This window comes from Hippopotamus amphibius, chromosome 8 (assembly GCF_030028045.1).
Source record: "Hippopotamus amphibius kiboko isolate mHipAmp2 chromosome 8, mHipAmp2.hap2, whole genome shotgun sequence".
Taxonomy (NCBI): Eukaryota; Metazoa; Chordata; class Mammalia; order Artiodactyla; family Hippopotamidae; genus Hippopotamus; species Hippopotamus amphibius.
In genome coordinates this window covers 87,550,994-87,573,335 of record NC_080193.1, presented here as the reverse complement: position 1 = coordinate 87,573,335, position 22,342 = coordinate 87,550,994, and the positions used below count along the sequence as shown (strand labels likewise).

General features: G+C 51.3%; 1 protein-coding gene across 6 annotated transcripts; it reads left to right on the top strand.

Annotated features, from left to right (window-relative positions):
- Window positions 1–6,801: 6,801 nt before the first annotated feature.
- On the top strand, window positions 6,802–20,633 carry STK11IP (serine/threonine kinase 11 interacting protein). Of its 6 annotated transcripts, XM_057746598.1 has the most exons (25): window positions 6,802–6,853; window positions 7,021–7,106; window positions 9,183–9,388; window positions 9,605–9,679; window positions 9,963–10,058; window positions 10,455–10,562; window positions 10,689–10,760; window positions 11,783–11,909; window positions 12,167–12,270; window positions 12,392–12,487; window positions 12,740–12,781; window positions 12,982–13,128; window positions 13,304–13,388; window positions 13,956–14,246; window positions 14,395–14,600; window positions 14,910–15,026; window positions 15,125–15,299; window positions 16,973–17,194; window positions 17,288–17,391; window positions 17,807–17,904; window positions 18,004–18,182; window positions 18,389–18,470; window positions 18,662–18,732; window positions 19,236–19,483; window positions 20,197–20,633. In XM_057746598.1, the coding sequence occupies exons 2-25, from the start codon at window positions 7,046–7,048 to the stop codon at window positions 20,344–20,346; spliced, it is 3,162 nt and encodes a 1,053-aa protein (XP_057602581.1). In that variant the 5' UTR covers window positions 6,802–6,853; window positions 7,021–7,045; the 3' UTR covers window positions 20,347–20,633. The 6 variants fall into 6 exon arrangements, 5 of the variants coding, with proteins under 5 accessions (XP_057602581.1, XP_057602583.1, XP_057602584.1 ...); XR_009055182.1 differs by lacking the exon at window positions 20,197–20,633 and having other exon boundaries at window positions 18,679–18,732; window positions 19,236–19,312; XM_057746600.1 differs by lacking the exons at window positions 6,802–6,853; window positions 7,021–7,106 and adding an exon at window positions 7,138–7,217 and having other exon boundaries at window positions 9,183–9,407.
- The last annotated feature ends 1,709 nt before the right edge of the window (window positions 20,634–22,342 follow it).

The window sequence follows — 22,342 nt, the reverse complement described above, 5'->3', positions numbered from 1 at the left end:
TCATACAATTCTGCTAAGGCCAATTTATTTCTTGATACATCATTGCCTTGGTTGTTTTCAGGTTTCTTTGCAAGCCCTTCACTTTCTTAGTAAGTTTTGCAAATCCTGTGCTTTCAGGGGCCATAGCCCTAAAGACCTCCTCTCCGACTCTGCGGGCTAGGTGCTGCCTTCATTGCCTTCTGCCAGCTCCTTGGCTTCTTATTCTTTTAATGTTTCTCCCCACCCCTCCTCTTACCCCCTATTTTGTCCTACTCTTTAGTTTGAACAAATTTACTAAAGTCTTTGCTCACCATTGCTTTTTGCCTCTCGCTTCTTTTTCTTGGGCTCATTTTTCTAAGTATTGATCTATCCTCTTTTATTATTTATTTCAGAGTAAGTCTGTAGGTGATAAACTTTCTGAGTCCCCTGCAACAGAAAAAGTCCTTTTATTTTTGCACTTGAATGATGGTTGGACTGTGTATATAATTCTAGAGTCAAAGACATTTTTCCTCTGAATTTTGAAAAATTCACTCCCTTTGCTTCTTGTATCCTGTTTTTCAATGAGACTTAATGTCTATATGATTCTTATATCTTTGTAGTTCATCTATTTTTTTCGTTGTTTTCAAGATTTCCTCCTTACCATGCATATGAAATTACATCACACTAGATTTCATGTTAGTTTGAAAAAGGATCCTAAGTGGCATTTGGTGTGCCCTTTTGAACTGAAGATTCATGTTTTTCTTTAATTCTAGGATATTTCATTCTTTTATTTATTTATATGATTATAACTTCCTCTCATATTCTTTCTATTTTCCCCTTCAGAACTTTATTATTAGCTGATATTGAAAGTGCTGGATCAATCCTCTGTGTATCTTAGCTTTTAAAAAACAAAATACTTTGCATATTTGGTGTTGTGCTATGTGACAGAAAAATACATTTGCTCAATCCTCCTGGTCACACATGTACCCTTTAGCTGTGCTGATTCTCATCATTCTTTTGAGGATTTTTGTTGCTTCATAATCATGTTCAAGTTTTCAATTGATTAAAAAAAAAATCAATGTGATATCCTTTTCCACCCAAGAACCTCATAATTATTCTAAAGTCTTGTTCTTGCTCTATGATCTATTTCGCTGCATGAAAGTTCCTCTGTGCACCGATATCTCTTTTAAGATGTTGACTTTCTCCCAGTGTGTAGTAATTATTAGTTGGAAACTCATCCTTTATCTCAGATTCCTGTTCCATTGTTTGTACACTCCTTAGCGAAAGGGGTATGAAATAACGTCATGGTGTACATCAAAATCTTGTCAGTTACTGTTGGTGGGGGGATATACTGCGAGGTAGCATGTTTTGGCAGCCATCTTCTGCAAATGGGTGCTCCCTTTTCCTCCTGCATGTCACCAGTCACGAGGAACACTGTCTACTCTCTCCATCTAATGATCTTATATCCACTGCTCCTACCTGAAGGCAGATAATCCTGCTGGAATTTCTTGGCCCCAGGAGACAAGAAGGGACAGTGTGTGTGGAGTGGCTGACATGCTGTGGCATGCTGAAGAGTCAGTGTGCTGTTGACGGCTCCTGAGCCTGGGAGCTCTCAGGATCTGCCCTCTCTGGGCACGGAGTGCTCTTGGGGCTGTTTTCAACTCCTACGGCAGTCTGCTGCTATGCACATTTGGGTCTGTGGTTTTCTTCTCTGACCAATTTCCACCTGCCATCCTTCTTTCAGGGATTCCTCATGGTTTCTGGCCCACCGAGGGCTCTCCTTGTCCAGGATGATTATGAATTTATTTATTTATTTTTATATGTTTTCTGTTATTTCTAACTGTCTGGGATGGGAGGGAGAGGCTGCAGCGCGTATTCAGTTTGTAATTTTGAACAGGAACCACCCCCCATAGCACTGTCTCTACCATAACATGCATCATGTTTGTGATAGGCAGTATAATGGCCCTTTCCCCAAAGATGTCTATGTCCTAATCCCCAGAATCTGTGCAAATGTGACACATACACTCTAAATTTACACAATGTTATATATCAAATTTATTCAATTAAAAAATGTTATGTTATATGGCAAGGGAGAATTGCTCGTAGATGGAATTAAAGTTGTTAATCAACTGACCTGAAAATAGGAAGATTATCTTGGATTATCTAGGTGGGCCCAACGTAATTACAAGGGTCCTTAAATGTGAAAGAGGGAGGCAGAAGAGTCAGTGTCAGAGTGTTGTGATGTGAGAAAGACTCTTCACAGTCACTGCTGGCTGTGAAGATGGAAGGAGGCCACAGGCCAGGGAAGCAGGCAGCCTGTTGGAGCTGGAAAAGACAAGCCCTCCGGAAAGTAACAAAGCCCCACCAACATCTAAATTTTTAGCCCAGTGAGATCCATTTTGGACCTCTGACCTTCAGAACCGTAAGATAATAAATATGTGTTGTTTCAAGCAACTGTTTGGTGTAATTTGTTACAGCAGCAATGGGAAGCGAACACAATGTTGAGATGTGATTGCTGGAGTCTCTCTTCCACCATGCTGCCAGCTCTTGAGAACAAGAGCGGTACTGTTGTCGCCTATATTTACCCGGAATTCAGAACAGGGTCTGGCACGTAGTCAGGGCTCAGTAAATATTGGCTGAACGAATGAAAGAACGAAAGACTGCCCTCAGTCTGAGGTTCCACAGAGGCTCAAAGATTCCAAAGCAGGCTTCGCCTTTCCCCTTCCCCTGGTTGTGGAGACCCTCAGCCCTCTGATCTCACTTGTCTCGTTTCACTTTGTAGGTTTTCCTGCTACTCCATTTGCAGCTTCTTCCCTTGCTGTGGACCATTCCTCTCCTCTCTTCAGCCCTGCATGTAGGCTGAATTGAGATGGAAGACACTCATCACATAAGTACCTGACTTTGTCAATAGGCCTTACATGGGTTAGGCCTGAGACAGTGACTTTTTCTTCCTCTCCGAGATTCTGCCTGCTTTCTTCTCTTCTCCATAGCTGCCTCCACTCACATTTCCTATCAGGTTTTTGCTGTTTTCCCACCAGCTTGGATGGGGAATGTGGTTTTCATCCCGTCTTTTCCTTTCTGTGTTCTGAAGTAAGCACAAGGCTGATCTTTCTTACAGCCCTTCTTAACCCCCTTCTAAGATGATTTAATGGGTTTCCAGGCTAGATAATGAAAAGAATTAAAGGCACCCTCAGGTGACCTCAGGTTTACTACAAAGCCTCTCAGGGAATCCCTCAGTGTATTTTGTGCAGAACTGCAAATTCCTTTTGGGTTGGGTGACGATAGCTGCTGCTGGGTCACTGAAATATTGTTATTTTGTGGCTTTTCAGCCAGCCATTCTCAGGCTCTGGCTTCTCTGATTTCACATTGAACCTGGCTTCTGCCTCTCCAGCTTTCCCTCTGTGCACCTCACATTGTCTCTGCTGGAACCAGGCTGGATGGGCTTGCTTGGTCGCAGTCCAATGCAGAGTTCCCATGCCAGATCCCCTCCAACACTGCTTATTTGTCCCATATGTTTGATTTTGGTGACTTGGTCAATTCCTGGGCCAGTCTTTTGTGGCTCAGTCCGGCAGCAGAGCCAAGAGACATGATATGTGGTTCCTAATGTAGAAAGAACTACCTCTGACCACTCAATCCTGGGGCTGTGGGTGCCAGGCACACAGACAAACCAGTACAAACTCTTTTACCAAAATCTATTTTTGGAGGTAATATTTGCACCTCTTCATTCCCTTCCACGTGCCCTGCCCCTGCCTTCCCGCGTCATGAAGATACCTAGTTGATGAAACAAAGAAATCATTCAATTTCACCCTCACTACCCACAATAGAATTTCAAGTGTGAAATTTTCATTATGGAGGAATCCTTAGGTTTCAGTCATCCCATCTGCTGCAGAAGGCTGTAGCACCACAGTGGTGAGGTCCAGATTAGAGACAATGGCTCGTGTCCTAAAGATGACCTATTACTTCTCTTCCCCTGAGGGCAACAGTCCAGGGGATTGCATGCTCCAAGGTAGCAAAAACAAGCAAGCTTTGGACCAGGATGCTGAGGTTTGTATTTTCCGGTAGCTGATTTTGTCATTCTTGTATGAAGATACCCTTCCCTTCCTTCTCTCCACCCCTGCTGCCTAAGCTAGTAACCAGCACACCTTCCCTTATCCCTTTGGTAACAAGCATTTTGAAGATGCTACCCCATGGAACTCAGGGGTGGCAGGGAAGCTACCAGTGGCAGCAGCTTACAACTCACTTTCCTCCTCAGACGATAACATGGGGATGAAACCCGAGGCACATTTCTGATTTTAGGTGGGGTGATATTCTCATGGAATAAAACTCAGAAGAGTGTAAATTAAGAGCATGATGTCATGGCGTTTCTTTGAGAAACAGAATTTCATTCGCGGTAATATGAAATTATGCAGTAGCGAGCCCTGTATATAGTATTACTTTCTAAGGACAATTTTTTTTGAAATGGCATTGCATGTCTTTTTAATAAAGATAATAATTCTTTAAGAGGTGAATTTGAACTTCAAGCTTTAAAGAATCCTTAGATTTAATTTCTGAAACAGCATTTAGCTCTTTAATTCTCCTGGAATTTAACGTGTATAGTGTAAGGGAAGGAACTTAACTTTTTTTCAGATGGACAGCTAGTTGTCCAAAAACTATTGAACAACTCACTTTCTTACACCGTTAAAGTCAATTTTATCATGGATAGTAAAAAAAAAATTCCCATGTAATCTTGGTTGTTTCTGTTAATATTTGTCTATCTCTTTGTCAGTATCATGTTGCTTTGGTTACTGTGGCTGTACAGGACATTTTGGTATCTGGTAGGGCAAGGCCCCTCTAAGTGCCTCTTGTTCTTTTTTTCCCTCAGAGCTTCTTGGCAGTGCTTATATGTTTAGTCTTCCAGAGGAATTTTTGAATCAACTTGTAAAGTTCCAAAATCTTCCTATTGAAATTTTGATGGAATTGCATTAAATTGACGTCATTATAATACTGAATCTTCTCATCAGGAACATGTTACCGTTTCAATTACTTAGTTCATTTCTAATGTCCTTAAAGTTCTCCGTTTTTCTTCATATAGATATGGCATATTTCTCAAAATGTTCTAGGTATATACTCTGGGTTTTTGTTTTGTTTTTTTTTGTTTTTCTGTTTTGGTGAATGGATAATTTTTTTCCCTTTCAGACTTTAAATTTTTGCAAAGGTTTTGTCTTAGCCCAGGTTCTTAGTAGCACTTTCCAGAAATATACTCAAACTAACTTAGGGGGAAAAAAAAGGGGGTGGGGTGGGGAGAATTCTTTGGAAGGTGGCCAAGGCTCCCCGTGCAGGCCAAGGGCGGAAAGGGGAGTGGGCCTCACAGAGGGCTGGAAAAAAGAACTGCTTAGCCTCTTGTTGCTGCTTCTCTCTGGAGATGTTCTCCTCTCCCTGTGTAGTTCAGCTTTCTTTGCTGCTCTTTGTCCCCCTTTTACATTCCAGGGGATGCAAATCTGGCTACAGGGGCTACCCATATGAATGGTGATAAACTGTGAGCTGGAGAGGCACCTCTGAAATTGATTTCAAAGCACTGCAATGTCAGCAACATCAAAAGAACCTCTTTTTGTCTAAAAAGGTTAGAATTATCAGTAACAGTATGGGAGAACCCACCCTCCCTAGTTCCTAGCGATTGATAAAGTGACTGACAATCATCACCCTTATGGGGTTAATAATTCAACAAAAATATATTGAGGTCCTATTTTTACTTTACATTTGTATATTGCTTTGCATTTCATGACGTGCTTCCTTAGTCCGTTTCACTGTCTTGTAGGCTTCGGGCTCAGATCACACACAGTATGCCATAGTCACCAAATTGTATGCTTTAGTGGCATAAATTGCCCTTTCAAATATTTTGTCTTCAGAAAATGAGATCCTTCAAATTTTGTAACTTGGGATAAAGATGATTATGACTGTATAAATGGCTTACGATTCCTTTTGAAAATAAATCAGAAAATCGGGCACTGCACGAAAAAACCTCAACCAACAAAACAAACTCTCCCTGAAAACAAGAAATTCTGTTAAGAGACATTATTCTTTACTTAATCTAATTCTGTAGTCGACGTCTGTATTTGACCGGGAGCCAGGTGAAAGCTACCAGGCGAACTTGGCAGTCTCAGCGCCATCGGTTACTAATTGAACGACCTTCCCAAGTAACCCAGGCTTTGTGAATCCGTTTTCTCATTTTCAATCCCGAAATAATAACAACTTTCAAATTCAGGTGTTAGGAGACGAAACGAAGTAAAAACAAAGGACCAGGTGTACGTGGAGCTTTACCAATCACTAATGTGAGAGCCCGATACTGGTGAAGGAAAAAAGAAGAGCGAGTCTGGAGGGAGATTAAAACTGTCAAAGGAACCCCAGAAGTGGCACCTCTGCCAGCCCCAGCTCTTTCACACAGATGGCAAAAAACTCCCTCCCATGGCGGACACGCTCTCCTTTAATTGAAAAAGGAGTGTTCTCTTTGGACGAGTCTTTTCTTTACTAACAGAAAATTCCTTTTCTTTAAACTTTGCTTTCCCGCCCAGTCTGCAAACAAGGAATCAGATTTTCTTCATCCGACTGCCCCCCGCCCCGAGTCCAGCGGGAATCTCAGGCCGCGGGGCGGCCCACAGCAGGACTGAGGCGACGGAGGCCCACCTTGGGGCAGAGAGGTCGGCACTTCAACAGCTGCGACTGCAGAAGCACCTCCCTCGCCCAAACCAGCGGGCACCGCCCCCTTTCGACATGTTCGCACGACAGAGGACGTGGTTTACGGCAGCGGTGGTTTGCTTTCCGTCCGTCCCTCCCGAGCGCCTATCTTCCGGGGCGGGACTTCCTGTCCATTATTGATATGCGCAGGGCTGCGGAGCTGGTGGGAGGATCACAGGAGAAGGTTTGTCTGGCTGAGGAGGCCTTATGCTCCTTGAAAGAACACCAAATATGGCTCTTTCTCGCCCTCTTTTTTGCTTTTTTCTCTCCGTGAGGCCTCGGTTTGCGCCGACGTCCTGGCCCTTTGGCACTACCAGCCACCTGAAACTCTTCCGCTTCCTCTTTCCTCAGGCTCCGCCTCCAGCGTCCTGTGGCCATGACGACCGCCCCGCGGGACTCCCTGGTGTGGAAGCTCTCCCGGCTGCTGCGAGACTCTGGTGAGTGGACTTCCGGCTCGGCTGGGGCTGGGGCGAGATGGGGAACTTCCTAACTTCCAGAGACATGCCCCCTTAAGAGTCATGGAGTTACAGCTGTTTAGGGTTACGAAGGTTTGGGTATCAAAGAATTCATTTCTTTACTCCTCCGGGTTTTGTTCGCTCTGTTGTGCTTTGTCTTTGACAGTCTAAGCCTTAGCCGTTCTTGGAGGCCAGTTCCACTTTTTATGCGTTCTCTGATACTCTCAGAGAGAAGCGGTCGTTATTTGGCCCCTCGAGACCAAGGACTGGTCATAATCATTGTTCTGTGGTAAAGCACGAAGTATAGCATAATTTAAAAGCACGAGATTTGAAGTCAGACCCACCTGGATTGCAATCCCAATTCTTTCAAACTTGACCAGATTGTTTAAGTTTTGTGAGTCTTAGTTTTCCTCACCAACAAAACGGCATAATGATTGTACTTAACTCAAAGATTGCTATGGGGATTAATGTTAATTAAGATAAAGCATTTAGAACAACGATTGCATGTGTAGTAAGTGCTCAAAATGGGTAGTAATTATTATATTTTCTTTCCTCGGAGCCTGGGTACAGTGGAGCCATAGTAGTTGCTCAATAATGGTTGTCTTTAGTTGTGTTAGAACAAGTCCTGGCTTTGAGAGCAAATGGAAGTAACAACTTTCTACCAGCTGTATGATCTCAGTCAAGATTCTTAACTTCCCTGGGCTCCAGTTTCCATATTTGTGAGAGGGTGTTAACAGTGCTTTTTAGGAGATTCTGATGAAGTTTAAATGAAGTAACGTATATCTGGCACATATTACTCAATGTTAACTGCCTTCCATCACTCTGCACTCCTATTGATGGTATCTGTGGAATCTATAGCATTTTTACTTTCTGGCTTGTAGTATTAACTGTGCACATGTCTTATCTCTTCTTCTAGACTGGGAGGCTCTTTGAGGGTGGGGAGAGTCCTTGAACCATGTCTGTATCTATCCTCAGTGTCTAGTACATAGAAAATCCTTCATACAAGGTTGTAGGATTTGATAATTTATTCAGTAAAAATCTGACTTGGTTCCAGGGGTTAGGGCTGATGGTGTGTGTGTGTGTGCACTCATGCACAGGGACACACAAGTGACTAAAGAGGTAGCAGGAGGGAGAGTGTTGCAGTGATGGAATAGTTTTGTATCTTGATTGTGGTGATGGTGACAGGAATCTACCCGTAACAAAATAGCATGGAACTATATATACTCAATGAACCAATGCCAGTTTCCTGGTTTTGATATTGTACTCCATATAAAATATAACCATTGGGGGTTACATTTTAAGGGTATGGGGGACCTCTCTGTACTATTTCTACAAAGTCCTAGTCAATACTTATTTTTTCAAAAAACTTTAAAAAATTCTCTATGCCTTCCTTGTAGTTGTACTTTTTTAGGTGCAGTAATGAATACCAAAAGATGCCCTCAAGGATGAGAGTCTCATTGGAGAAAGCAGTTTTAACATGGAGAGCAATAATAATACCTGAGTGCTATAATGAGTGGTTATTTCTGTGACATGCATTTTAGTGTTGTTTGAAAGTTTCTGTAAGTGCTCATGTTATTTTTGCAATCAGAAAAAGAAATACAGATAAACACTCAATCAGCTTTAATGTAAAGTGAATGATTATGGTGAAAAAGTTCAGCAGTGTTGCATATTGAGAGAGCTTCCTGGAGAAGGTAGGTCTTGAGCTAGGCAGAGTGGAAGGGGGTGTGTCAGAAAGTGAGCAAGCTGGGAACCAAGTTGACTATATTTCCAGCACTGTGAGTAGGCCAGGCTCTTTTGAGCAGAAGGTGAGGGAAACTTTAGAAAAGTTGGAATCTTGTAATGAAGCAATCTGATACATCAGGCTGAAAAGTTAGGATTTTTTGAAGGTAGAGGAGAGCCATTGAAGACTTTGGAGTGAGGAAAAGATATAAAGTTTGATCCTGCAGTGGAGGATTGACAACATGAATTGGAGTGGGTATATGTTGGAGTCACAAGTGTTCGAATAAAGGGAAAGAGCCTTTCCTTATGTCCTCCTCCTGTCCACCCCTCTCCCTGCAGGGGATGTGGTCCTGTCTGGCTGTAGCACCCTGAGCCTGTTCACAGGCACACTGCAGCAGCTGAACCACGTATTTGAGCTGCATCTGGGGCCATGGGGCCCTGGCCAGACAGGCTTTGTGGCTCTGCCCTCCCACCCCGCCGACTCCCCCGTCATCCTCCAGCTTCAGTTCCTCTTCGATGTGCTGCAGAAAACGCTTTCACTCAAGGTTCTGGGATGGGAATGGGGTAGGATGTATAAAAAGCCCAGGAGAATAGTGGAGGGGGGGCTGGGGGTGTGGCATGAGTGCATGACGTCTGCAGGGCCCAGACCCAGATGAGGTGAGAGCTGTGTGTGGCCGTGCTGGGGAAGAGAGGCCAAGGAAGGGGACATGTGCCAGGCCTCAGTGACCTGAGTGTTTTGTGTTTTCTTTTTTTTCTTTTAGCTGGTCCATGTCCCAGGTCTTGGCCTTCCGGGGCCCATCAAGATTTTTCCATTCAAGTCCCTTCGGCAGCTGGAGGTATGGGGCATTGGGGATGTTGGTGCACAAACCCCAGCTTGAGCAGCCGTTTGGGGCGGGGAAAGAGAGGTGACCACTTTTGGTGGGGCGTGGGGGGCAGACCCGAGTGTGCTCATTGCTCTCCAGTGATGTGCCACCCACTCTCTGTTCCATTTAATGTTGCCCTGAACCACAGGTGGCTTTGTCATGTTTTCTTCCTCCCTGTCAGGAGTTAGGGATGAGCCTTTCTGTCTTCTGTGAAGTTCATACTTCCTCCCTCCCTCCCTCCCTTCCCTTGCCCCAGCTCCGAGGTGTCCCCCTCCACTGCCTCCGTGGCCTCCGTGGCATCTATTCCCAGCTGGAGACCCTGATTTGCAGCAGGAGCCTCCAGGCATTAGAGGTGAGGAGGATGAGGAGTGAGCCCAGATGCCCCAGATGCCCTGTCCTGAGGGCCATGGAGGACCAAGCTCTGACGTTCCCCTTCCCTGCAGCCTTCCTTGCCTCCTGCCTCCCTCTGGACAGTGTCCTTGCTCCCTCTACTGTGTTCCCACAGCACTCTGTGCTTGTCCGTATGTTTACAGTCACACCTAGCATGTTGTATTCGATATTCTCATGTCTGCCTCCCAGGTCTGCCCACAATGAACTCCTTGGGGACAGGGCCCTGGGCTTTCTTTAAGTCTGCATCTCCAGACCAAGCTCAGTCTATAAAGAGTGAATGAATGCTGGCTGGTAGAGCGTGGCCTTGGCATGGTGGGGAGGGGAGAGTGGAGGTAACAGTACCCGCCTGCTTGTGCAGGAGCTCCTTTCGGCCTGCGGTGGTGACCTCTGCTCTGCCCTGCCCTGGCTAGCTCTACTCTCTGCTGACTTCAGCTACAACGCTCTGACTGCCTTAGACAGCTCGCTGGTGAGTGAGCCTCAGAAGGGGCTTTGGGGGAACTGGGGAATGACAGGGACGGGCCCTTAGAGGGGAGGCCCAGTTGGCTGCCTGGGGGCATCCGATTTTCCACTTCCTCTTCCCATCTCCCCTCAGCGTCTCTTGTCAGCTCTGCGTTTCTTGAACCTGAGCCACAATCAAGTCCAGGACTGCAAGGGCTTCTTGATGGTGGGTATGAACAGCCTGGCTGGGCAGGCGCCACTGGGGCCTCTGATTGTTCTGCTCTCACCGCCTCTCCTGGACTCCTTTTGCTCCCATCTTGCTCTTGCCTGCGCCCCCGCCCCGCCCCAGTGGAGCCACATTCTGGAAGGTGGTACTGCTTGGAGACACAGATTCTAGCATAAGACAAACCAGCATTCAAATCTCAACTCCGGATTCCTGTGTGACTTGGGACAAATTAGTTAATCTCTCAATTTTTCCATCTGTAAAGTGCACATCATAGGAGTACCTACTTTTGTAGTATTAAAATGATTGTGAACAGTATATGATGTTACTTAGCCTAGTGCCTGCCTAGCTCAGAAAAGGATAGCTTTTGTGGTGAAGATGAAGAACACTTCTCTCATGTCTCCCTGTCAGAGACAAAGTTGGATACTGGTTGAAATGGTAATAAACTATTTGTGATATTTAATTAGTAATGAAACTAATCAGTAATAAGCTATTCAGTGTGAACTGAACTCAGGTTTGATTTGTACATTGGTGGGCATTTTCCAGGGAGAGTGAGGTTGTGGGAAGGGAGATGGCGGGGGCTTGAGCAGATTCTCTCCTTGACAGCTCTAGTCGTGTTCCTCTGAAGTCAGGGAAATGGAAATTTAGAAAAAGCAGGAAAGGGGCGTTGGTCCGTGTGAAACCTGTCTGGTTTGCTAAATGACACTTGTCGAAGTCCCATGGAGGCTGGGAGGCAGGAGCCCTATCTTCAGGTGTTGGCTGGAACAAACTAAATCCTTCTGGCAGCCTTGAGTTTTTCTGGGCAGCAGTGTAAGGGGGCTGGAATAGTCACTCCGGAGCTGTTAGAAACTGGTAGATTTGTTCAGGTCTTAATGTGGGGGGGGGTGGAGGGGGATGAAATCATTTGTGCTGAGAGTCTGCAGTCTTTATAGGCTGAGGTTGAGGCCTAGTCGAGAAGAGGGTTCAGAGGAGCCTGGCTAGAGTTGGTCAAGGAGAGACTCTTCGTCACCCCAACCCCCTCCCAGGACTTGTCTGAGCTCTGCCATCTGGACATCTCCTATAACCACCTGCGTTTGGTGCCGAGAATGGGACCCTCGGGGGCTGCTCTGGGGACTCTGATACTGCGAGGCAATGAGCTCCAGAGCCTGCACGGTGAGCTGGGGAGTGTGATGGGGTAGATGGGGGAGCTAGGGAGTAGGAGCGGGCAGGGCAAACGTAGAAGAGAACGGGGGCAGTTTGAGATTCAGGGTGTCCTGGGACCCATGTGCCCGCAGAGCCTTTTGTGGCCTTCGGGCAGGTCTGAGGTGCCCAGGCTGGCCTTTCTGCTGTGCCCTCCCCCAGCATGCCCCCACACCTCCTCCATCCTTGCTCACCCACATCTCTCTGCTCCCCTCTCGCCTCTGCCCCAGGCCTAGAGCAGCTGCGGAACCTGCGGCACCTGGATGTGGCCTACAATCTGCTGCAAAGACACAGGGAGCTGTCGCCGCTGTGGCTGCTGGCTGAGCTCCGCAAGGTGAGGTCCCGGGGGCCAGCTTTACGCCCTTCCCTCCCTCCCTCCCATGCTGAGTTGGTCAGTGTCCTTCCTCACACAGTGAGGCCCGAGGCCTGCCTCAGTCTCCTCTTCCTGTCCCCAGCTCTATCTGGAGGGGAACCCTTTGTGGTTCCACCCTGAGCACCGAGTGGCCACCGCCAGGTACTTGTCACCTCGTGCCAGGGATGCTGCTGCTGGGGTGAGTGGTCTTCCCACGTATGCTGTGATTTCCCTTTGCTGCCCAGGCCTCCCCCCGCTCCAGCACCCTCTTGCCTCTCCCCCCATCCCTAGGCTAGGGGCCAAGGCCTTGGACCCCCTGCATATCATGCTGTTCCCCCTCACTGACCCCAGTGGTCCTTACAGGACTAGGAGGGCTCCTAGCCCCAGCTTGGGGATCTGCAGGGTGTGTGCTCCCTACCGACATTGCCCTCCCCTTTTTATCTTTGCTCAGTTCCTTCTTGATGGAAAGGCGTTGTCATTAACTGATTTTCAGGTTCGTGTGGTGGGAATGATGGGGTTGGGATCACTTTGGGAGGATGTGTAGGGCGGGTGCTAGCCAAGGGGAGCAGAGGGGTGCTGGGGGAGGGGTCTGCCTGATCAGCTCGAAAGTAGGTCCCCTCTCTTGGCAACCTTGGGCAGGACAGAGGTACTCCCTGGCTCCGACCTCTTTCTCCTTCCTGTTGCCCACACCAGACCTCCACATCCTCAGGGCTTGGCCCCATGGCCCCACCTCTGCCCTGGCCAGTGGGGAGTACCACGGAAACCTCTGGAGGCCCTGACTTGAGTGACAGCCCCTCGTCAGGGGGTGTTGTGGCCCAGCCCCCGCTTCGTAAGGTTAAGGTAAATGGTGTCCTAGGCTGTCTCGTGCCTGGGGTTGGGTGCCTTTATGGGAGCTCTGGTTTGCTGATGCATTGGGAGTAGTGAGGGCTCATCCTTGCCTCTGGGTGGTGTTTTGGGCAGGTTGGGTAGGAGGCCCCTGGCTTTCATAGAACGTGGTCCCTCTACCCAACCTCAGAGCCGCGTCCGTGTGAGGCGGGCAAGTATCTCGGAACCTAGTGATACAGACCCAGAGCCCCGGACTCTGGACCCCTCTTCGGCTGGTAAGTCAGCCCACCCCCAGCCCCCCTGCCCCCAGTCCAGCACGCTCCCGTCTTCTAGTCGGGAGGACTTCTCTTTTGGTAGAGTAGAGCATTGTGAGGGGCCTCTTCGTCCTTCCTCTTTCCTTTTACTCTGGGGAGAGAAGAGACTGCTCCTGGGCAGCACTTTCCAAAAGGTTTTTCAAGGAACGTTATTTTTGTCCGATGTCAGAGGGTCAGATAATGAGAGGATTCCATGGCCTGATCAGTTTGGGAAAAGCTGTGTTAAATAGAGTTAACTAGGTCTTTCAGGACGTCTCAGGACCTTAAATGCACTGCCAGGTCTCTCCAGTCTCCCAAAGCAGCAGGTGCTGTGCGCTTCCGAGTTGCACGTGCCCGCAGGGTTCCAGAGAGCGTGCTTTGGGGCATGCTGCCGAGGGGCAGCCCTTGGCCTCCCTCTGACCTGGCTCTCCCCTTGCTGTCACACCCCCCTCTGCTTCACCCTGAGGAGCACGCTCAGAGGAGGCTGGGGCCGCCGGGGGTTGCGATGGGGCCGGGCTTGCTAAGCTGTGCGCCTCCCCGCCTGCCCAGGGTGGTTTGTGCAGCAGCGTCGGGAGCTGGAGCTCATGGCCAGCTTCCGGGAACGGTTTGGCTGTGACTGGCTGCAGTACAGGAATCACCTGGAGACCCCTGCCCTCAGCACGCTGTCCCCGGACGCCCTGAGCCCAGAGACTGCGCCCAGCCCTCTGCCCCCTGAGAAGGCGTCTCCACAGGAAGTGGCAGAGGAGGTCCGGGTGGAGTTGCAGGAGGAAGAGGAGCGGGAGGAGCAGGGCGAAGAGGAGGGAGGAGAAGAGGAGGAGAAGGAGCCAAGCGAAGCGGAGGGTCAGTGCGCGGGGGAGGCTAGGGCTGCGTGGTGGGGTGTGTCTGGGGTGGGGGAACCCAGGTGTGGGGTGGATGGCCACCCCACAGCAAGGCAGAGCCTTGGCTGCCTCTCCCGCCTTACAGGGTCCCTCTCTTGGTCTCTCCTCAGTGAAGCTCTGTCGCCCCATGTTGGTGTGTCCCCTGGAGGGGCCCGAGGGCGTGCGGGGCAGGGATTGCTTTCTCTGGGTCACTGCTGGCCACCTGTTTGAGGTGGAACTCCAAGCGGCTCGAACCCTGGAACGGCTTGAGCTCCAGAGTCTGGAGGCAGCTGAGATAGAGGCCGAGACACAGACTCATAGTGAGCCGGTGCCCGAGGTGAGCGGTGGGAGCAGGGGTTCTGGAAGAGGTGCCGGACTTTTTTCTGGAGCTGACTCTGACAACGTGGTGTTGGGTGCCGAGTGCTAGGTGGCATGTTTCCCACACTGTCTCTGAGCTTGGAGCCGGGGACGGGTGCTGATGGGGGAAAGGTGGGCCCTAGGCGGCTTGGGAGACTGGGCTGAGGTACAGAGCTTCTGGGCTGGAGCGTGGCTGTCAGCAAAAGCATTTTAATGGAGGCCAGAGCTCTTGTTTTCCTCCACGCTCTCAGTATAACCCTAATCCCTCTGACCCCCTCTTCCTGCTCAGGGCTCAGATCCACGCCCTGGAGGTCCCATCCTCGTTCTCCGCTTCTCCTACATTTGTCCCGACCGGCAGTTGCGTCGCTACGTGGTGCTGGAGCCAGATGCCCAGGCCGCTGTCCAGGTGACGGGGCCGAGCGCAGGGCCCAGGAGGCTGGGGGAGGTCGGAAGCCTGAGGGCCGGGATCCTGCTCACGGCTGCGTCTGGCCTGCCCCGTTTCAGGAGCTGCTGGCTGTGTTGACCCCAGCAGCCACCACTCAGCATCAGCTTGGGGAAGTGAGGGACCCACCAGAGAACAGACGCCAGTGTCTGCGTTGTGGCCGTGAGTTCAAGCCAGAGGAGCCCAGGTTGGGACTGGACAGCGAGGAAGGCTGGAGGCCTCTGTTCCAGAAGACAGGTACCAGCCCTGCCCTTGACCTCCCTGCCCACGTGCCTCCTGCCGCTTCAGGGAAAATGGCTTTGAGGTGGGAGTGTGGAGGGGGAGCCCTAAAGAAGAAAGGAGTGGGGACCAACTTTTCTGCCTGGAGGAAAAATTAAAACTGTCTGCCTGCCACATTTATAAAAAGATAAATAAAGAAAAGAAGAAATTACATCCTTTTTTCCCTCTTACAGTCAGGAAATACAATCTCTGTAACTGTTTAAACGTACCTGTTATTTTTTCTCAACGGTTTCCTTTCCCTCGGATCCTTTTTTCAGCTAATATTTCAGAAACGACATGAAACCTGCTGAGCCCCTGCAGTGCTGGGTTGCCTGGCTGCTGCGTAGGATGCTGTGGGAGTTGGCTTAGATTGTCCTTCCCTGGCTGACCTTGTGAGCTACTTGATACTGAGTAGTGCCTCGTGGCATCTCTTCACATCCTGTTCTTTAAGATGAGAGATTTTTCCATTGCAGACCAGTCAAAAAGCCATGTCTTTGAAGACATTGAAGAAGAAAGAAATATGCTTGGTAACACCTGCGTTGAAATGTATGATTCTTATTAGTTGCTTTTCCCTTCTTGGCAGCAGCTGGAGCAGAGGTTTAAATTTTATTCAGAAAATCGAGCCCTCTCCATCCCCCACCCTGAATTTTCCTGGGCAGCTGCAGGCCCCCCAACAGCACAGTGTGTGCAACGGAAAGAGCTCCACCCTGTCCCGGACTTTGTCTTTACCCCATGGGTCATGTGGCCCTAAGGGTCCTCTCGGTGGTGGCGTTAGTGATGAGCGTTCCTGTGTGCTCCATTCTCCTGTGATTTGAGCTTCAGTCACCTCATCTGCGCAAAGAAGGGAATGGACTTGCCTGCTGACGTTAGGAGATTTAAATGTGACAAAACGGCACCAGGCCCAGTGCCTGGCACAAATCCAAGGTCCTCCACAAATGGTAGCTGTCCCTGTGACCCCTTGGCTTTGTGGCCTTGGGCAGGGTGCGTGATTTGATCTTTGCTTTCCTCACTTGCAAAATGGGGTCAGGAGAGTCTTGAAAACAACTGTCAAAGGGTCTAGCATGTCCCCAGCGCGTCGTAGCTGCTCAAAGAATGTTTCCTGTCTCATTGCTGATCTGTGTCCTGGATTCTTTACCTGATTCCGTTCACTAGTTCTGACAGTCCCCTAGGATAGACACTGTCATCATCCGCATCTCACAGATGAGGAACAGGCACAGAGCACTTAGGTGACTTGTCAGAGTTGCTTAGATGACAGCCTTCAAGTGATGGTGCCTGGAATTGGACCCTTATCTGTTGATTTGGGGCTTTCAGACATCAAGTACATGCCCAGCCCAAGTGCAGGAGGGGCCCAGAGCAGGGCCTGGCTGAGTTTGGCCCTCTCTTCTCTGAGACAGCCTGAAATGAGAAGGCAGGGTGTATTGAGGAGCTTGTGGGCTGAGGCTCCAGCCTTGCTCATCCCTCACTGGGGTGGGGAGTGATTGGTCAGTGGTCTGGCCTGCAGAGGGCGTCAGGTGAGTTGGGAGCGGGGGCAGCGTGTGAAGCTGGAGATGGGGCCCAAGTGAGTCCCAGAGTGGGGAGGGAGCGTTGTGAGCATGGTGAGGGGTGTGGTGCTGTGTGTGTGGCTCATGGGACTGTGCCCGTCCTCCCTTCAGAATCTGCTGTGTGCCCAAACTGTGGTAGTGATCACGTGGTTCTCCTGGCTGTGTCCTCTGGAACCCCCAGTGGAGAACGGAGACAGGGAGAGCAATGGCCAGCCCTCTCGCAGTCCCTGAGCACTGTCCGTGACCCACCTGGCCACAGTGACTACAGCCCCAGGGCCGGCAGTGCCCCATCTCAGGCACCGGCCTCCCACGACCGTTGGAGCCTCAGCCCCCGTGAGTCTAGGCGAACAGAGACGGGGTGTTTGGGGGAGGGGTGCTGGAGCCAGGACAGCCAGGGCAGGCTGACAGCCCGCCACTTGCCCCCAGCCCCTGAGCGCTGTGGCCTCCGTGCCGTGGACCACCGACTCCGGCTCTTCCTGGACGTTGAGGTGTTCACCGATGCCCAAGAGGAGTTCCAGTGCTGCCTCAAGGTCTGCACCAGCCTAGCTCTGTCCTGTGCCCCCAGCTGGCCAGGGTGTCCTGAGAAGAGTCTGAACAGGCAGGCAGAGGTCATTCAGGAGCAGAGTCTTGTGTTTGCCGTGGAGTTTGGACTTGATCCTGAGGCCTGCGGAAGCCACTGCAGGCCTTGGGAGCAGGGGAGTGGTGATTGGTTTTATGTTTGGGGACAGTCGTTCTGTCAGAGGGTGGGTTGGAGGGGCCAAGGTGACAGGCTGGAGACCTGCTAAGAGCCTGACGTGAGTCTGAGTGCAAGCGGGGCTGTGGGGTAGAGAGCAAGGCCGACGCAGAGGGTGGGACGGATAAGCAGTGTCACTGTAGCTCGACCTTCAGCCTGGCGGCTGCCTCCCTAGTTCTCTCTGTTTCTCATCAGCTTTCTCTTCCCCTTAGGTGCCACTGGCATTGGCAGACCACCCTGGGGAGTTTCTGTGTCTCGTGGTTGTGTCTGACCACAGGCTCTATGTGTTGAAGGTGACAGGGCAGATCTGGTGAGTGAGTGGGGCCGTGGCCAGGGAAGGGTCTGGGGCCCCCATGGTCATACTCTGCTCTCACTCTTTCCTGCCACTCTGCCCTCACTGTCTCCCCAGCGGGCCTCCAGCTGGCTGGCTGCAGCTGACCCTGGCCATTCCCCTGCAGGACCTGAGTAGCATAGAGCTAGGCTTGGCAGGACAGAGCCTGCGGCTGGAGTGGGCGGCCGGAGCAGGTGGCTGTGTCCTGCTGCCCCGAGATGCCAAGCATTGCCGGGCCTTCCTGGAGGAGCTCACGGGTGAGAGAGGGGAGGGGGAGGAGGGAGAGTGGGGCAGGGGCCGAGGGCCACAGCGCCAGGTCTGGTGCCCGCAGTGGAAACAGCTGGGTAAGGGGACTCATCGCTCCTGGAAGTTCCACAGTGTGGAGGATGGGAAGGTGTTGAGAGGTTGGGATGGAAGAGATGGAGTCTTTGAGGGCCCCCCACCTCTGGCTGGCTCTGTCCAGATGTTTTGCAGTCTCTGCCCCCCACCCGGAGGAGTGGTATCAGCGCCACAGAGGAGGAGGTGACCCCAAAGCACTGGCTCTGGTGAGTCGATAAGGAGGCTGGGGCCCAGACGGCTGCTCGTGGAGCACAGGCCCTCTCTCCACAAGCCCCTGGTCGGGCCCTGAGTGCCCATGCCTCCTGACCCGGGCCGGCCTTCTCCCCACTCTGCCTCTCGTGGTACTTTCCACGCCCTGGCTGACCACTCCTTCTGGGGCCTGCCGCGTTCTCCCCAGGCCATTGCTGGAGACAGACTCTTCCTCGGAGCCTCCCCAGTTCTTCTATCTCCGGGCATTCCTGGTGGAAGGTGAGGCCACTGCCCCGGCCCCCCAGGCCCCCAGTGCCTCTGTGTGCCTTTGTAGCAATTCTCAGTGCTGGGATGTGGACTTCCCACCCAAGTAACAGTCTCGGTGTTCCCGGCCTCTCTGGGAGGGGCCCGGAGGTGCCCTGGGGCTTCTGTTGCCAGAGACCTTTGCTTTTGGGCCCAGGCTTTCTGTGAAGTGGAGCAGATCATCTGGGTCTGCTCCATCTCACCCTTTTGGTGAAGGTGAAAATGGGTCCTTCTTTCTGAAGGGGAGGTGGGGGTGGGGGGGGCAGGTTCCCTTTGTCTTGGGCCTCAGAGGTTTTGGAGACTAGAGGTCCCTGGAGCTTGGGAAGGGAAGACCTTGGCCCCCAGAGGCATAGGCCGCATTGTGTCTGCCTCAGTGTGGTCACTCCTCTTCTCCCGACTCGCACTGGGACACTGCCCGGGGGATCTGGGCTCTTCCTTGGCCTTCTCCTCCATGCCTTACCCTGCCTCTTTCCCTCCAGGGCCTGCTACCTGCCCTGTGTCCCTGTTGCTGACTCTGTCCACCCTGTACCTGTTAGATGAGGACCCTATAAGGTCCCAGGCAGAGCCCCCTCTTCCAGCAGCATCAGGCGAAGCCTCTGAGAAGCCCCCACCCCCCGGGCCAGGCCCTTCAGTGCGTGTCAGGGAGCAGCAGCCACTCAGCAGCCTGAGCTCCGTGCTGCTCTATCGCGTGGCCCCAGAGGACCTGCGGCTGGTCTTCTACGACGAGGTGTGGGAGCGTGTGAGAGAGGGGTGCGGTGGGGGGAGGCCGGGCAGTATGGGAAGTGGGTCTGGGAAGGCTAGGAATTGGGCTGTATGGAACTTACCATGGGCAGTCATGGGAGGGGAAACCCAGAGAATTAGGGTGCTGGGAACTGGGAGGCTGTCACTGGTTTGGACAGTAGGGAGGGAGGCACTTGTCGGCAGTGGAAACACCCCAGACTTGAAGGCCAGCCTTGTGTTCGCTGGGAGGCCCTAACGGAGCACCCGGCTACTTGGAGATGTGTCTGATTGGGCCCGTGAGCCAACCGTGTGATCTTTGCAGCCTCCGTGTGAGGAGGGACTGTGACTGTTAGTCCAGTTACAGTTGAGGACACTGAGGCTTGGGGATGTTAACCAGTGTGCCCAGGTCACAAGTGGTGGAGCCAGGAACTGAACCCCAAGCAGTTCCTTGGAAGTGACTCCAGAACTGACATTCTGGAAACAGGAAGGATTAAAGAAACAAGGTGGTAAATGTGAAAGCCCTTTCGGGGGCCTTCAGTCAAGGCTGATTGAGTTCTGTTTAAAAAACTCAGAGTCAGGATCTTTTATGGGGAGTGACACAGGCTTGGAGAGGAGAAGAGGCCATGAACCAGGGAGGGGCAGTGGCTCTTCCTCAGGCCTGCCCTGCCCTGCTCTGGTGTGGCCCTTGTGAGTCTCACCTCACTGCTGCTTGTCTGCCAGGTGTCCCGGCTGGAGAGCTTTTGGGCACTCCGTGTTGTGTGTCCCGAGCAGCTGACAGCCCTGCTGGCCTGGATCCGGGAGCCCTGGGAGGAGTTGTTTTCCATCGGACTCCGAACTGTGACCCGAGAGGCTGTAGACCTTGACCAGTGAGGCTGCTCTGCTGGCCCTGCCTCCGGCCTCAGGAGCCATGGCCACAGATGTTCTCTCTCCAGGCTCTGGCTGTGGACTTCTCAGGCCTTTGGGCACTGGTCAGCAAAGCCCCAAATGACCCACATCTCAAGGGCAGGATGAGAGGACTGGTCCAGCCTCTAGATGACCTGGCCCGAGGGGACAGGCTGAGTGGTCAGAAGGAATGTTTCTCCTGCACTTTTTCTCAGGTACCAATAAAGTTGTTTCCATTCCAGATGCCATGGCTGCACTTGGAAGTGTCACTGCTGAGGCCTGCTGGTTCCTTACTTCTTCTAACAGAAACGCACCCCCCCTCCCCCATGTGGCTATTCCCCAATGACAGTCCAAGCAGCCTTGTTTGAACTGTGAGACCCCATCTTCCAACCTTGCTTTACCTCTGCTGATGGGATCGAGTAGTACTCCTACCCCAGGCACCAGTCCTCAGCCAGCAGCCCCTGTCATGTGGCCTGGCCATTTAGATTCTTACTCTCTCGAGTTTTAGTTGGGAACTAATGAGAATCTCAGGCCATTGGCAGTGGGAGCTGAACACAAGTGTGACTGGGGAGCGGGTGCTTGGAGCCCGGCTGTGGAGGGAGGGCGGGCATCTGGCGGTTTCCATTCCTGCCTTCCCTCAGCACTGCCTCACTCAGCCCAGGGGCCTGGTTGGGTTGACCCCACTCCTTTGCTTGAGTCTCTGTGGCCATGGTGGTCAGTTCAGGAATTCCCATGTGGTCCTACCAAGGCCCAGTCCTGGCCTTTTGATGAAACAACCAAGTAAGAGGCAAGTTTCCCCCAGGAGAGCTGTTGAGAGGATGAGCTGCAGCTGTTGTCCTTGAGGGGAAGTGGAACCGTGCCGAAATGGAGACAGAGCCCAGAGGTGGGGTGAGCAAGGCCAAGTCTGGGTGGTGTCCATGGAGTCCCTGGGTCCAGTTGTGATACCCCTGGAATTTTGGGTTATGTGAGCCAAAGGAGACCCCCTCAGTTTTTCATTTTGGCTTAAGCTAATTTGAGCCAAATAGGACCCTTTCAGTGGCTCATAACTATGTACACCCCTATTCTGACTTGAGCCAGCCTGAGTAGGCATCTGTTTCCTGCATCTAAGAATGAACACAGGGGGAGTAATGGCACCCACGTGTTTGTGTAGGGAGGTCCTGGTAAGAGGGCTTGGGAAGGGAGTGTTGGGGACTCCCTTTGAGCCCCAAAGGGTTGAGTGTGTGTGTGTGGTTTTGAGAATTAATGGGTGGGTCTTATTTCAGGAGCGTGTACGTGCCAGGCACTGAGCTCAGTGCTGACAGTCTGCTCCACGCAGGGGTCCTGGGAGCTGGTGGCATCTTGTTACAGGTGAGGAAACTGAGGCTTAGAGGAGGTGAATGATTTGCCCGAGATCCCATCAGTAAGTAGAGCAGACCTGATGAGTCCAGTCTAGTATGACTTCAAACCTGGGCTGTCAGCACCCCACTGGGCGCACTGCCTACCCCTGCATTGCAGTGCCTGGGCCTCTGTGCCAGCCCTGCTTAGAGAGGGATCACTGCCTACCTTACCCTGGGCTGGGGATCTCTGAATACTTGTACACTTGTCTAGGACAGGCAGGCCTCGATGCATTATATTTGAAGTTTCTCTTTCCTCCACAGTGTGATGAGATATTAGGAGAAGTATTCATGGGTGGTTTTCACCCCTCCCAACTGACTGGAGAGAACAAGATGCTGGATCTTCCAGTTTTAAGTGAAAGGGCTAAGCTGTAAGAAAAGATTTGAAAGAGACCTTACCTAGATAAGAGGTCTGGAGCAGGAGAGGGGAGGATTTTTAGAGAAGAGCATTAGAGGCAGTGTTGGTGCAACTCCCCTGACATTGGGGGACTCTCAGGGTGGAGGGCCCTGTGCCTTGCTCCCTGTTTGGAATTAGGGAGGACAGTGACCTAGCAGAGGCTCCCCAGGCCACTGGGGCAGATGGACATATGACAGTTTGGAAGGACCTGGCA

Coding starts and splice junctions, on each gene's coding strand:
- STK11IP (XM_057746598.1), top strand. CDS start 7,046: ATGACGACCGCCCCGCGGGACTCCCTGGTGTGGAAGCTCTCCCGGCTG. Junction 10,059..10,454: donor GGAGCCTCCAGGCATTAGAG/GTGAGGAGGATG, acceptor CTGCTTGTGCAG/GAGCTCCTTTCGGCCTGCGG. Junction 10,563..10,688: donor CTGCCTTAGACAGCTCGCTG/GTGAGTGAGCCT, acceptor ATCTCCCCTCAG/CGTCTCTTGTCAGCTCTGCG.